A 12092-nucleotide genomic window follows, 5' to 3' on the forward strand; every position below is an offset into this window, starting at 1 on the left:
GATCTCCAGTTTCTCACGCGGCTCTCGGAGGCTCGGCTGATTGGTTCGGTCAGGAACAGGAGCAAACTACAAACCCCATCATGCGCCACGCAGGAAAGCTGTCTTTTATTCCGCTCACTTTTCCAGCGGCCTTTCTGCGTCGGGATCTTTTATTGGTTGCAACGGTCTTCACGAACTACGTCAAGGAGTGATAGGCATAGATCTATTCCGACAGGGAAATGGGTCCGGCGTTGTCATTGGGTGGCTTTACGTCCCGCCCCGGAAGTAAGAGTGTGGGTTGTCCATGTGGTTGGTGTAGGGGCCTCTTCCAGGGGAGTAATAGGGAGTAGCGGGAACGGGTGTTTGGTGCCTCGCTGTTCAGGAGACGATTCGTAACTCCGCGGTGCCCACTTCTCCACCCATCGCTCTCGGTGCGTACTTCTGAAGGAAAGGGAACTTCTAATTCAAGTTAGTGATGATGGAAACTGTTTTACTGATTAACACGTTTAAGGCGCAATTCTATGCATGTTTAGACAGAAGAAAGTCCTACATCTCCCAGCATTCCCTAGCCAGCCATGCTGTTGCATCTGATGAAGCGGGCTGTAGTCCACGAAAGTTTATGCCAGAGTAAATTTGTTAATCTTTAAGGTCCCACAAGATTCTTTGTTGTTTTTGTTGCAATAGACTAACACAGCTACCCTCTGGAAAGTATTTTATTGATGTGTGAGGACTCCACCCTGGGACTAGAAGGAGTAGGGTGGGCTATACATTTAAATAACGCATAGACAAAGGGTTTTTTTTTTGTTTGTTTGTTTTAGCTATCAGCGATTTCCATACGGATTCACACAGAATATAAGGAGCTCATCGTGTGCATATGGTGTTACAGAGCTGAAGCTCAAGGTCAGCCTCCCCTTGTATCATGCTAGTTCAGCCAAAACTGGGATATCCCCCTACAGCTGAACATCACCCTGCTCTTTTACAGTTTGCATTTGGGTCATCATGGCAACAGCATTCAGCAGTGATGGAGCTGAGGTGATGCAGCGGGCCCTGATTCCTGCAGGAGGACGTCCCCCAACCATGGAGTTGGAAGAATTCTATGAGCTGGAGAGAACCACTGCATTTGTATCTGATAATGGCTTCACCAAGGTGAGTTGGTGAGTTGCATCCTGGCAAAAAACTCCAGGAATGAATACCAGTCCTTTCCTGGAGTTGGGGGTCTTAGGTTTTAATCACAGAATATAATTGTCATGAAAATGCTGTTTTGCATATCGGAAGGTCTGTACTGGTAGAAATGGGTGTGAGGGAGAACAGAAATGTGTCGGTTTTCTCTAAGCCAGGGATGTTGAACCTCCGGACTGCAGGTCAAATCCAGCCCACCTGGGGCCCCAATCTGGCCCTCTGGGGTTCCTCAGGCCACTATGCCTTTTTCCTTCGATCACCAATCATTTGCTAGTTTTCCAGCTTTTGTGCTTCTTTCCCATTCTAAAAGTTCCTAAGGCTTGGTTTCTAGCAATACAGGTTTTAAACTATAATATGCTGGTATTCTGGCCCCACCCCTTTTGCCTTTTACTATGCCCACCACTAGAATGTGGACCCTGGAGAGCTTCTCTGAAAGTGAATTTGGCCCTCGGGCTGAAAGAGGTGAGACACCCCTGCTCTAGGCTATGTACAGTAGGTGTGTTTTGAATAACTATCTTGGGCTCTTGTCATAGGTTGCCCTTCAGTTCCCTGATAAACTCTTACCAGATTCAGTAGGCATTGCTACTAGGATGGAAGCAGCAACTGGTGCAAAGATGTACATCCTGGGTGACACATCATATGGCAGGTGAGGACAAAGGGGGATCCCTCTCTTACACAAACATGGCATTGGTGTTTATAAGTGTCCTATACACACTTACCTGGAAGTAAGCTTCATTGAACACAGTGGAAATGACTGTGGAATAAACATGCGTAGAATTGTGCTGTCAATTCCCAATTTCTAGAGATCTGCTCAGTAGACTCTTGTCTGCCTTGCTAAGTTGCCTCAGCTTGGGGGGCGGGTGTCCTTACAAAAGGAGACTTAGGAGCTGGGGATTATTAATTGCTTCCTCTTCCTATATCTTGCTTGCCACTAACAGAGAAATGTTCCCCTGTTCTATCAGCCTTGGGGCTCCTACCATATTGAGCGGGCTGGCTACAAGGGCAATTCAGTCTCTGCTCTGGAAACTACTGTAATATAAGACAAAGATGGGAAACCTGTAGCCTTTGAGATGTTGAATTGCCACTCCCATCATCCCTGGCTGGGGCTGATGGAAGTTGGAGACCAACATCTGGAGGGCCACAGGTGCCCCCACCCCTGAGATAAAGGAAGCATATTGCTGTATACTAGGGGAGGTAGATATTTGATGAAGGTTGCCCTTGGAGTTCTGTAGCTAATGCTGTTGCTTCTCTCTAGCTGTTGTGTTGATGAAGTGGCAGCGGAGCATGTGGGTGCTGAGGCCGTGATACACTATGGCCCCGCCTGCTTGAGCCCCTGCCGCAAACTGCCAGTGCTACATGTGTTTGGTCGAGAGCAGCTGGATGTGGCGCGCTGTGCAGATGTCTTCAAGAAGCTGTATACTGACCTCCAAGCTCATGTGGTTGTGCTGAGTGAAGTGGCCTATTCTCATGCCATTGGTGAGACCACACAGATTGCAATGTGAAAGCTAAGCAGAAACACATTCCAGTGTTCGGGGGGCAGGGAGGGATGACAACAATGACAAAATTAGTGTACAAGAGATCCCACAGGCCAGGATGGGAAATTGCCATGGTAGATGCTCTCGACATGCTCAAATCAGCCCCCCCCACACACACACATCAGTCCTGCCTGTCTGTCTGTCCTCTCAGCTTCTCCCGTCTTCTTCAGTCAGAGCCTGCAACCCCTCAGGGCTGGGTTAACCAGAGAGAATGTCGATACCAGTGGCAATTTCTCTCTTGTTTCCCTATACATCTGCCACTCCAGGGCTGATTTACTGTTTCATTAATGAGAGCATTCCAAACAATGTTAATAGCACCACCTGCTAATATTAAAAGACAAAACCACACCACAGGCACCAATGCTGTTTCCTCTTTGTAGTTTGAATGAAGGCAGGAACATGGCCAGTTAATGTGTAAATAGCTGCGAAGGGGCCCTTCGTGCAGCGATGGGGAACGTGTGGCCCTCCAGAGGTTGTTGTACTGCAGCTGCCATCATCTCTCACCATTGGCTAGGGCTAACAGGAGTTGCAGGCCACCAACATCTGGAGAGCCACATGTTCCCCGCTGCTGCCTTAATAGTTTCCGCACAGGTAGCGTAGGGCAGAGGAAAAGTGAGGAAAGTAAAAATGAAATTATGCTGAGTTTTCCAGCTGATATTTCTCAATGGGAGCCCAGAGGGGTTGCCCTCTTCTAAAGGACCTCTGACCTCACCTTTGCCACGTGACTGTGATCAGTCTTGATCTGCACCTGGCTAGCGCAGCGTTCAGCTCTGCTTATTTATTTGTGTTGTGATGCATGTGTCTTTCAAACCCAGTACCTAGCCTGCTCAGCCTCTGGCATAAAGGGACCCTTCCCTATCCATGGAAGAGGGCTGCTGGGTATTTGAGGCAGTGAGAAAATACTAGGATGGCTCATACTCTCTTAAAGGCTACATGTGGGTGACCTTTCACTGGATCTCTTCTCTCAGATGACCTGGCTTCTCAGCTGCACTCCACTTATACCAATGTGGCATTCTCCCAGTTGGACAGCAAAGAACATCTTGATTCAGCCCAGCCAGTTTCTGGGCTGGTGCAGCAATTTGGGCGGCACTTTGTAGTAAATGAACAGCATGGTCTTGACAACTACATGATGTTCTATGTGGGTTGTGAAGGGCCAGAGCTCACCAACTTCATGCTGAGCTGGAACCAGTGCTCCTTCAGTTCCTTTGATCCAAAGACAGGACAAGGCCGACGGGAAACGCTGGATGTGAACCGGGCCCTGCGACGGCGCCTCTATCTAGTGGAGCGGGCACGGGATGCCCAAGTTGTAGGCATCGTGGTGGGCACTCTTGGTGTGGCTGACTACTTGTCTGTTCTGCAGCATCTGCGACAAATCATTCACCGGGCAGGCAAACGTGCCTATACCCTAGCAGTGGGTAAACCTAACCCTGCAAAGCTGGCAAACTTTCTAGAGGTGGATATCTTTGTGTTGGTAGCCTGCCCACAGAACTCCTTACTTGACTCCACGGACTTCTACCGGCCCCTGATCACGCCCTATGAGATGGAACTAGCATGCAATCCAGCACGGACCTGGACAGGCATCTATGTCACCGACTTCCGCCACCTCGTACCAGGTAATGCTGGGTTCAGTACTGGAGAAACGGGCATGGGCAACAAGCAGCGAGTCCTGAACTTTGCGCAGCTCTTGCTGAAGGACTATTAAACCCACTCCTTCTGAACGCTGGAAATTCTGGATGGTCACATTTTCAGGCTTCTCTCTGCAGGCATAAAGATTTGAAACTTGCTGTATTATAATGAAAGCTGAGATTCTCATGCTGATGAATTGTGATTTCAGACTCATGAAATCTGCATAACCCTGCCATACCCTTGGTCCTGTCCTATAAGTACAGTCTGTTTCTACAGCAGCACTGACCAATGCTCCCTGCTGCCACCCTCACTCCCCTTTACCCACACAGAGGGCAATTAGCAGGGACTTTACAGCAGGAGGGATTGAAATAGATATTCGGTAACACAAAGGGAATGATTCTGCAGGGGACTAATTTTGATATCTTCATTTCCTGATGCCTGCAGGTGCATGTGACCACACCCCTTTCCCAGACAAGGTGGCAGAGGCCGACGATGAACCCAGCATTTCACTAATCACTGGAGAGCTGCGCTCAACTTGCCTCTACAAGACACCAGACCCAGAGCCAAGCTCTGGCACTGCTGTGGCCTGCCGCAGCCATATACAGACTGTGGCTCAGATCAGCCCTGCAGGTATGTGGCCAAGAGCAATGTGCCATGAGCTGGAGAAAGTATATAAAGGAGTCTACTCACATGGTGATAAAATCCCATAACACAGGACTCTTCTTCCAGTTGATGGCTGTTGTTGTTGGGAGATAGAAAAGTACTGTTGAAATCAGTTATGTGATGAAGGCTTCCAAGGTTTAGGCCACTAATTGATAAGAGCAATCAGCAAGTGACTAACCTGGTCCTCTGACTCCATTCACTGTTGCTATTAGGTGACTAGTTGGGGAGGGACAGAGCGACATGCAGTGGTCTCCTGTTGGATGTCTCATCCATAAAATAGACAGCCTTCCCCAGACTACAGCTTCTAGCTTTCCTGACCATTGGCCGTGCTAGCTGGGGCTGATTGGCATGAAAGTCCAAAACATCTGGAGGGCACTAGGTTGGGGAAGGCTGAAATAGACCATGCTGTGTGCTCTTCCCTTGTGAAGCAGTGTCTGGAATCTAATTTTATTTCTGGCATAATGGCTCTTCCTTTCTGTCTTAGCCTCATTTCTGGAGTCACGGAGCTGGCGGGGGCTAGAGCAACAGCTGGGCCAGACAGCTGTCACAAAAGCTGTGGTGGGACGACGAGGCATTGCCATTGCCTATGAAGATGAGCCCTGTGGATGACAGTTGCAGAGTGTAAAAGACAGAGAACAAAGCTGCCTTCCCTTGCTCAGTCTAGATGGTGTAGGTGAACATGGCTTCTGTTGCTGTGCCCCAGCCTGAAAGCCATTTGCTTGTGAACCTCACCCTCCTCCCTGAACATGCCTGTAATGCAAGGGATAACATGCTCGATGCAGCCTGGCCTAGCACGTCTCTCAGGGACAGATCAACTTATCAAATGCAGTGCTGTGGCATGCAGTACTTCAATTTCCTCGGAGTGTGCTCTTCTGGTTAGGTTTTCTGCCAGCTTGGGAAGCAAAGTAAAACTGTTCTTGCTGTGCTGTCAGTTCCACTCCTGTTGATTGGTACACATAAAGCTTTCCTTGGTCCTGGGGTAAGGATGGTGGTGGTAAACTAGGTCTTAGCTGTTTCCATCTGTGGCTTGAGTTGGCAAGGGAACTTATAGCACTCTTTAACAAGGAAGAAGTAAGGAGAAGTATGGTAGGTTACTGGATAAATATCTGAAATACAAGACAAGAGTGACCTATATCTGATTAACTTTTTCTAACTACTGTGTTTCATTTGCCCCAGTCTAGCAGGGTCCTTATTCAGTGGCTGCTACATTAGGAATGCAAGGACTAGTTGGTAAAGAGGAAAGTAGGTCAGAGGGAACTGTCAAAGATAAAAGTGAAGTCTGAAACTCATAGCAGAAATTTGAGGAGTGTGAAAGCTAATGTCCTTATAGTATGCTCAGATGTATTGAAGAACACTTGATAAGTAAATACATTGCCATAAGATGAATCACTCAGCAGAGATGGGTCAGAGTTTGATCATCTACAAATGAAATTGGAAAACAGACTCTCATTATTCCATCGGGCACTGACTGCCATAACCTAGAGAGCCCTTAGAAGCAGATACTTACATACCTAGGATCAACCTCTCCCCAACTCTCATACCAGCTGGGGCTGTAGATCCTGAGGATGGCTTCCAACGCCTGGCTGAATGTTGAGTTTATCTGCCCCATACTGATGTTAGATGTGTGAAGCAAGGTTTCAGGAGTGATTGGTAGACAAGATCTCCCACTAAAACCTGGACTTCGCATCCCAAAAGCAGCTTACCTGAAGGCTTTTAAAGTACCCCATGAGGGAGGTAGCACTAGCAATAGAATAATTTGGAGCCAAGCTAGAATCTTCAACTGGACCTTAAATGGCTGGGATAGGATCCTGTGGCACCAAGTGAAAATTGAGCCCAGTTCTCTTTACAGTTATGTTCCTGAGACACATGGGTGGCCTCTGTGTACTGCTGGAGGTTACATTTTGTATTCCTTGAACATTCATAGAGGCACAAAATGAAAGGAGGACGGGTGTGGACCTGTGTATGTTCAATAGTTTGGTATTTAAGTTTCTTTCCCAATGGCAGGCAAAGAGATGTTTATGTAGGCAAATGATGCATCCATAGATGTGTATCTATGCACAGCTGTCTAAGCTAGTGCTCAATAGCTGTTTCTGTTGATCACAGATGGACAGACACACCTCTTCTAATGTCTAGCCCATCTGTCACTGTGTTGTGTGACAGATCTAATCTGCCATCTAATCAAGAATGAGTGGCACTGAGCACAAGTTACAGAATACAAACACCAGATATAGGATATACACCAAACAAGTCAAGAGCCTGCCTCATAGAAAACTGGCAACATTGTTTTCATTTTAAATATTTTGGAATTTGGAAAAAAACAAACCCCAGGGCTCTAAAACAACCCCCTACTTGTAGCCCATGTTATGCCAAGTAAAGTTACATTTTAAGTCCATTGGTGTCATTCCTTTCGCTTTCCCTGACCTAGGGCATTTCTTTTTGATGAGCAGGGAAGGCCTGCACCAGGATGATTATACATCCTAATCAATTACCATAATTGGTTCATCTCATGTTGGGGCAGGGACCGATCCCTAACCCAGTGAATCTGATTCACCCCTGAACTGAGAAATCTGGAGTCCTTGAGGTACAATTGCTGTGAAACCTTGCAGGCAACATTACTTATTTTTGTCCTTTGTAGCCAAGATAGTGCATTTGAATAGATCTGATGAGAGAAAGGGAGCAATTGTGATTTTAAAGTAGAACAGGGCTCTGGGACAGATGAGTGATTTGTTCTGGTGGGTGACTGAGGGAAAGGAGTATTGGTAAGCATGGTCACTCTGGCATCTGTAAAACATTAGAGGTGGGTAGAGTCCCATGAACATGGCTGTGCTTTACTAGGAGCAAGCCAGTCCTGGACTGGTATCAGCACAGACAGGACCCCATTTCTTAGGGAGGGTCTGTAAGGGGAACACATTCTCCTCTGCTGAATTGTGCTTAGAGTGGCAGTTGAGAGTTCTGGGCTTTAGAGCAGGGGTGGGCAACATGTGGCCCTCCAGATGTTTTGGCCTACAACTCCCATCATCCCTCACCATTGGCTATGCTGGCTAGAGGTGATGGAAGTTGTGGGCCAAAACATATGGGGGAACCACAAATTACCCACCCCTGCTTTAGAGCAAGCCCAGTCAGAATGCAAGAGAACCAAACCTTGCAGCTAGGGCTGCTTTCAACTTCCAGTGGCTACACTCACACTTAGCGCTGAGGCACATCTACTACCCAGATGATTTCTGCTTATCTAAAGGAAGTTGGAGAGAGCAGCTTAATCTAACTTAATAGCCCTTGCCACCACTTTCTGGAGTCAGATATTTATGCAGTGCCTTCTGGGATATATTTCATGACTGCTGGTTAAGAAGGGGGTGAGTGCTGGGACTCCAGCCTCCTTGGCTGATCTGCCCTCCAAGATGCACAAAGAGGCTCTGTAGTGAGAGAAATGTGCTGTGTGTCTACTTGGAACCACTCATCTTTAGAATAATTTAAATGTTCAACAGTTCTTCTGGTAAAAGGTACAAGACTACAGAGAGAATGCTTCAGGTGAACGATCAGCTAGGCAGATGATGTTGTCATGAGAGGTTTGGCCTCTAGAAGCATGGTCTAAGCTTACTTAACAGACTCCATTCAGGAGAGGAGGTGAACCTCACAAGAAAAATGTGTCTGGTAGAAGCATGGTGAATCTGATCATGAGTGAAGGTTGTAAACTAAATCCTGTAAGCATGGAGACAATAGCCTAAAGTACAAACACACATGCTAAAGAAAGACTTGAGTGCTAGAGACTGTGGGAGAGTTGTGGGGTGCTTAGCAAACCCCACAATAAAATATATGTTGGAATAGCTTATCCGAAAATGCCTGTACCCTACTGGACAGAGTATGGGAAATAAACAAGGTGAGATTGAACTAGGACAGGAAAGTAGTTACAGCTTGACAGGTATAACAGAGTTGGTTGGTTTCCATGATGGAATGCAGCCACTGAAGGACATAGCTTGTCCCCATCATAGGTGCAACAGAAGGGGGTGGGGGAAGAGTAGCATTAAGAGTAAAAAATGTGCTCGTTGATGGTTCCTCATCTAATGGAGGGAGATTTCTAGTGGGATACCTCAGGACTCTGCGGAGCATCATACTCTTCAACATTTTGCATCAGCTACTTTGATAAAAGGATGTGTGTAATCCATATCAAATTTATGGATAGCACAGAACTGGGAGGAATAGGCAACACGTCAGAGGACAGGGATACAATTCAAAATTACCTTAATAAAGTGGAAAATTAAATTCAGCAAAGGTACAGGATGAGGTATAGAATGATATAGTATAGGTATAGAATGATCTCAGTACAAATCCAAGTCAAACCATTCAACATCACAGTAATTCAGGTCTATGCCCCAACCACTGATGCCGAAGAAGCTGAGGTTGATCGGTTCTGTGAAGACCTACAACACCTTCTAGAACTAACACCAAAAAAAGATGTCATCTTCATCATAGGGGATTGGAATGCTAAAGTAGGAAGTCAAGAAATCACCGGGATAACAGGCAAGCATGGCCTTGGTGTACAAAATGAAGCAGGACAAAAGCTAATAGAGTTTTGTCAAGAGAACACGCTGATCATAGCAAACACACTTTTCCAACAGCACAAGAGGCGACTCTACACATGGACATCACCAGATGGTCAATATCGAAATCAGATTGATTATGTCCTTTGCCGCCAAAGATGGAGAAGCTCTATACAGTCAGTAAAAACAAGACCTGGAGCTGACTGTGGCTCAGATCATGAGCTTCTTGTTGCAAAATTTCGGCTTAAATTGAAGAACGTAGGGAAAACCACTAAACCATTCAGGTATGACCTAAATCATATCCCTTATGAATATACAGTGGAGGTGAGGAATAGATTTAAGGGATTAGACCTGATAGACAGAGTGCCTGAGGAACTATGGATGGAAGTCCGTAACATTGTTCAGGAGGCAGCAACCACATCTATCCCAAAGAAAAAGAAATGCAAGAAAGCCAAGTGGCTGTCTGATGAGGCTTTACAAGTAGCTGAGGAAAGAAGGGAAGCGAAAAGCAAGGGAGAAAGGGGAAGATATATCCAACTGGAACAACCGATTGGTTCAGAATTGGGAAAGGAGTACGACAAGGCTGCATATTGTTGCCCTGCTTATTTAATTTATATGCAGAGTACATCATGAGAAACGCTGGGTTGGATGAATCACAGGTCGGAATTAAGATTGCTGGGAGAATTATCAACAACCTCAGATACGCAGATGATACCACCCTAATGGCAGAAAGCGAAGAGGATCTAAAGAGCCTCTTGTTGAGGGTGAAAGTGGAGAGTGCAAAAGCTGGTTTGAAACTCAGCATTAAAAAAATGAAGATCATGGCATCTGGCCCCATCACTTCCTGGCATATAGAGGGGGAAGAAATGGAAGCAGTGACAGATTTTACTTTCTTGGGCTCCAAGATCACCGCAGACGGTGACTGTAGCCATGAAATTAAAAGACGCTTGCTCCTTGGGAGGAAAGCTATGGCAAACCTAGACAGCATAGTAAGAAGCAGAGACATCACCTCGCCGACAAAGGTCCGCTTGTAATCAAAGCTATGGTTTTCCCAGTAGTAATGTATGGCTGTGAGAGCTGGACTATAAAGGAAGGCTGAGCGCCGAAGAATTGATGCTTTCGAACTGTGGTGCTGGAGAAGACTCTTACGAGTCCCCTGGACTGCAAGGAGGTCAAATCAGTCAATCCTAAAGGAAATCAACCCTGAGTGCTCATTGGAAGGACAGATGCTGAAGCTGAAATATTTTGGCCACCTAATGCAAAGAGAAAAGTCACTGGAAAAGACCCTGATGCTGGGAAAGATTGAAGGCAAAAAGAGAAGGGGACGGCAGAGGATGAGATGGCTAGATAGCATCACCGATGCAATGAATATGAACTTGAGCACACTCCAGGAGAAAGCGGAGGACAGGAAGGCCTGGCCTGCTATGGTCCATGGGGTCACGAAGAGTCGGACACGACTTAACAAGAACAACAGGATGAGGAATACTTGGCTTGGTATTAATATATGTGGAAAGGATCTCAGGACTGTAGACAATCACAAGCTAATGTGCAGTATCATCAGTAGAATGATGTAGCAGCAAAAGAAAGCTAATGTGATTTTAGGCTGCATTAATAAAGCCACAGTTTCCAACTGACAAGTAGTAGTAGTGCTACTTTATTCTGTAGTCCAGTCTCACCTGGAGTCCTGTGTCCAGTTCTGGGTGCCACACTTAAAAGATGTAGACAGACTAGAACAGGAGGGCAATGATGATGGTCACAGGTATGGAAAATAAGTCCTAACGGGAAAGTTGAATGAACTACGTATCTTTCTCTTGGAGAAAACTGAAGGGGATCATAATAGCACTCTTTAAATGTCTGAAGGGCTGTCACACAGAAAAGTGTGAAGACCGGGTCTCTGCTGCCCAGAGGGCAGTACTAGATCTAATGGGCTTGTTACAGAGGGGTAGATTTTGACTGAACTTGAGAAGAAATATAACTGTAAGAGCAGGTTGACAGTGGAATCCATTATCTAGAAGGTGGCAAGCTCTCCCTCGCTTCAGGTCTTCAAACAAAAGCTGGACAGCCATCTGTTGGGGATGCTCTAGCTCTGGATTTCCTGTATCAAGGGGGGGGGCTGGACTAGGTGGCTCGCACCAACTTTAGGACTCTAATGCCCATACATGGAGCTTTGGCAAACAAATTAAGCTGTTTATAACGTACTTTGCAACATATTGCTGTATTTTCAGCTCCTACTCCTATCCTGTTCAGGGTTCCAGCCAGCCATGCCCTCCTCCATGATATTCTATTCTTTTTTCCACTCCACCCAAGTTTTCTAATTGGCGTTCAACATTTCATGGCTACTGAACTTGCTTAATCCTCACTGAGCTCTTGGGCAGGGGGAGAAGTTTCCCCCTTAGGTTTGGTTTGTTAAATGAATTTTTGTATTTCTGCAAATCTTGGGATTCCATGAGCATGTTGATACCTCTCTTGTTTCTCAGTCCACCTGTTTAGGCTGCAATCCTGTAGGCACCCACCACCTGCATTTGCTACCAGAGTGAATTATCGTGATTGTGCAGGTACACACATGTATAAATAT

The 12092-nt window shown here is 46.3% G+C and overlaps 1 protein-coding gene across 4 annotated transcripts; it reads left to right on the forward strand.

Annotated features, from left to right (window-relative positions):
- Positions 1 to 302: 302 nt before the first annotated feature.
- On the forward strand, positions 303 to 7373 carry DPH2 (diphthamide biosynthesis 2). Of its 4 annotated transcripts, none has more exons than XM_084852764.1 (8): positions 303 to 447; positions 798 to 879; positions 962 to 1125; positions 1692 to 1804; positions 2414 to 2634; positions 3662 to 4306; positions 4764 to 4949; positions 5467 to 7373. In XM_084852764.1, the coding sequence occupies exons 3-8, from the start codon at positions 979 to 981 to the stop codon at positions 5589 to 5591; spliced, it is 1437 nt and encodes a 478-aa protein (XP_084708890.1). In that variant the 5' UTR covers positions 303 to 447; positions 798 to 879; positions 962 to 978; the 3' UTR covers positions 5592 to 7373. The 4 variants fall into 4 exon arrangements, with proteins under 4 accessions (XP_084708890.1, XP_084708889.1, XP_084708892.1 ...); XM_084852763.1 differs by having other exon boundaries at positions 303 to 410; XM_084852766.1 differs by lacking the exon at positions 798 to 879.
- Positions 7374 to 12092: the final 4719 nt, after the last annotated feature.

The sequence above is a fragment of the Heloderma suspectum genome, chromosome 4 (genome assembly GCF_057233095.1).
Source record: "Heloderma suspectum isolate Gila_16-S chromosome 4, 16-S_ref, whole genome shotgun sequence".
Classification (NCBI taxonomy): domain Eukaryota; kingdom Metazoa; phylum Chordata; class Lepidosauria; order Squamata; family Helodermatidae; genus Heloderma; species Heloderma suspectum.